The 3,612-nt window shown below is 37.8% G+C and overlaps 1 protein-coding gene across 1 annotated transcript in view; it reads left to right on the top strand.

The window, feature by feature from the left end:
* Nucleotides 1-1,526: 1,526 nt before the first annotated feature.
* Nucleotides 1,527-3,612, top strand: part of ctdsp1 (CTD (carboxy-terminal domain, RNA polymerase II, polypeptide A) small phosphatase 1) — a 41,150-nt gene continuing 39,064 nt past the window's right edge. The window contains exon 1 of the mRNA XM_016520211.1: nucleotides 1,527-1,905. Coding sequence (XP_016375697.1) covers nucleotides 1,680-1,905 — 226 coding nt within the window. The 5' untranslated portion in view covers nucleotides 1,527-1,679. The remainder of the gene's footprint in view (nucleotides 1,906-3,612) is intronic.

A 3,612-nucleotide genomic window follows, 5' to 3' on the forward strand; every position in this document is an offset into this window, starting at 1 on the left:
ACCAGTGGCGGCTCGTCGGGGGAGGCAGGGGAGGCACAGCTTCCCCATTATTTTGAGGTGAAAATGGGAGGAGGACGATTTAATGTTAATAAAATTCACAATTCATTTCAGTTCATGTCTCAGAATGTGTATTTTTTGTTTGTAATTTCACATACCATAACGTGAAAGCGCCGCTTTTCTATCGCGAATGTGCCGAATCTGCTGATGTAATTACAACCGCTAGGATATAGAGAAGGGTAGGGGGAGGCCGGGGAAGAGATGAGCTCTCGTGCCTCCGTTGGTAAAAAAAAGTAGCCAATCAGCATCGAGTGTTCACTTTCAGCACTGAGGAGTGTTGAGAAAAATCTAATACATTTATCTCAGATGAGGAAAACTAAATAGATCTTTAATCAAGTTTTATAAATAATATGTAACTACATTTATATCAGTGTTGCAGGGCCATAACCACACTGAGTATTCAGAATATGATGTGGTCGATCATTAAAGTTATTTCTAAGACTTTTACATTTTGTCCCCGTGATGCGGTTACATCCTTGATCTGATGCATGGCGCAAAAAAAAAAAAAAAATGTCCCCCCCTCCCCTTTGGCTCCTGCCAAAAAAAGTTCTCTAGAAAGTTGTTTTACTAGTTAAAACGTTGAAAATATACACGCATTCATTTGAAAGTCATAATCGCCTTACTCCTTATATTACCTGTCGGACGTTAGAAAAACTCGTTTTAACTCGGAAACGAGCACTCTCTTGCGTGGAGGCCAAGAGATCTTTTAAACTTTGTTTGCGTGTTGAAGTTTGTAGATTTTAAAGGGGCAACGCATATTAATCTGGTCCGAGTCCGAGCGAATAGAACACTTTGTACCAAAATCATATTTCTTATCCAGTTCAAGTGAAATAAGAAAAATAAATAAATAAATAAAATCTAAATTGAATACTTATAGCGAAGAAAATGTTTATTGGTGTACGTTTGAACGACTTTTCTTCAATAAAAAATAATAAATAATTAAATATAAAAGTTGACCCCACCAAAATTATAAAATTAATTTACAGGGAATCTTTAAAAAGTAACCTTTTCCTCTTTTTTTTTAACATAAAAACTGAGTGTTGCACTTTAAACCTGGCCTACAATATTGTGCGTATTATAATATATTTGTATACTGTATAATGCTTACATTGTAAAGCCAGTAAAATAAGAATTATTGATGTACAGAATTATTTACTTTTTAAATATGACATATTACATTAAAATATTACATTTACATAATTTATATTAATGTGTGCAATACAATAAAACGTTTAGCTAAACTTTAGTTGCGCTGATGTTTTGCTTTGTGAGGCTACCTTCCTGTTGCTTATTAAATGTTACATTTGAACAGGTACTAAAAGAAATATTCACAGGCACTGGTAGATACACTTGTTTTTCTTCTGATTCGTAACATATTCCACATTCATAAACTTCAAAATGTGGCTCGTTTTGCCTGAGTTGTCGTTGCCCCTTTAAGACGAAGGGTGCCTTGAAACCGTCGAGTTCCATGTTTGTATGTTGAAATTGAGAGCAGAGCCGAACTCCATGTTGTGAAAAGTTATCATCTAGGAACTTAACTTTTTATAATTATTTTTATTTTTGTCGTCTAACTTATAAAAGCATAGATATCACATTCAGCCTCGTATGGTGTCGCATTATGAATGTTCTTAAGCGGTAAAAGTCTTGGATTTTTGGGGGCATTTGCAGTTAGTTTTTTTCTTCATTTTTTTTCCAATTCAATTGTAGCCAACGGAAATATTTTAATACGGAAGCCCATTTTAAGTTGCGTTTTTACTGGCTTTACGGATCTCATGGACCACCCGTCCTCGTCGATCATAACGCAAGTGAGCAGGGATGAAGAATCCAGTGCTCCTTTACGGGACAGAGGTGAGTTGAGAGAAAGTTTGGAGTCGGCATGTGTCAAACTGATGAATGCTTGGAGCGCGGCGGCCGCTTCATACAAAGTTTAATTCCGTCAAAATGCCGCATCGACTCGACTTCATGGAAAACTGTGTTCAACCACACATTTCCGCACATCAAAACACTACAAAAACACGTGATCACCACTTTCTAAAGGCTGGTGACCGTTGATGCGTCTTGAGGATCAGGATCAAGTCCATTCATTATAATAATACAGTGCAGACCTATCACATGACTCACAGTTAGCTTCATTTGCATGCCATAACCTCGAGTTTAATTGGAAAACAACTTTTATTTTTTTCTGTAAGTGAAGGCTTTGAAGTGGAGGGGGGCGTGTCCATGATGACACTCTTCACTGACGTTTGAGGGAAGGCTGTTCTTGTTTACTTTGTAGTGTGTGCTCTTGTACATCGTCTAACTTGTCATTTTATGCTTATGTGTGCACGTAACTCATAACGAATGACTCCGAGTCCCTCCTCAGGTGACGGGTTATCATGAGATAAGATTGCATCTTATAATCATTGTTTGGTAATGGCAGACTGCTAGCCTCCCTTGTCTTATCTCATTCTTTTTATTGTATTCATCTGGTTAAGTTTTGTAGTCCGTATTAATTTGGAAAAGATTCATTAAATGATTAAGAAAGGACGTGTAAAATGGAAATGCTTCAACAGTTAAATTTTGGACACAACTATGCTTTATTGATGCTGTTTTTTACATTTTGCATTAAAGTCATCAAAATTATGAAATGACAAAAGGGGAAGTGGTGGAATTTTGTAATTCTAACTTCAAGCATTTAAGACTTTAGTTGACAAGTTTTTAAAGGGGTCATATGATGCTGCTAAAAAGAACATTATTTTGTGTATTTGGTGTAATGAAATGTGTTTATGCAGTTTAAGGTTCAAAAAACTGTATTATATAATATAAAAAATATTATTTTCCACATACTGTACATTATTGTTTCTCCTCTATGCCCCGCCTTCTGAAACGCGTCGATTTTTACAAAACTAATCGGTCTGAAAAGCGAGGTGTGCTGTGATTGGCCAACTATCCAGTGCGTTGTGATTGGCCGAATACCTCAAGCGTGTGACGGAAATGTTACGTCCCTTACCATATTGTGATGCCTGCGGCAACCACATGTGACGACCCGCTGGACTCCGCTTCGTCCACAGTGAAAGCCGATCCGGCGCGAAGTTGATGTATTTCCTCAGCGACCAGCACGGATCAGCTCCAGGCATGACAAAGCGATATCGTCCTCTTTTGGAAGGCCAAACAAAGTAGTTTCGCTTTCACAACGAAACACACAGCGCCTTCACGACATGGCGGCGGTGGCAACAATACTACAGCGAGAATAAAAGTTACGCCTTCTTTCTTTGCGTGAACATTTGGGCAGCGTTATGCAAATCTTCCCACATAGTGACGTAGATATGTGGGGGCATGTTAGAACGAGCCGTTTTAGGTAGGCGTGGCTGACTCTTAACTTTTATAAAGAATATCTCTTTGGATTTGAGACTTTAGTCTTTGCAACTTTACAGATCTTCTTTATGCACCAAGAGCTTGTAACACTCCAAAGAGAAAGGAAAAATTGAAATCGCATCATATGACCCCTGTAAACTATAGCCATCTGTGTTAAAGGGAAGTTATCTTTTGTTTAACCCACAACATCTGGTCCTGAAT

Source organism: Sinocyclocheilus rhinocerous, unplaced genomic scaffold, assembly GCF_001515625.1.
Source record: "Sinocyclocheilus rhinocerous isolate Xijiao unplaced genomic scaffold, SAMN03320098_v1.1 scaffold449, whole genome shotgun sequence".
In the NCBI taxonomy this organism is placed as follows: Eukaryota; Metazoa; Chordata; class Actinopteri; order Cypriniformes; family Cyprinidae; genus Sinocyclocheilus; species Sinocyclocheilus rhinocerous.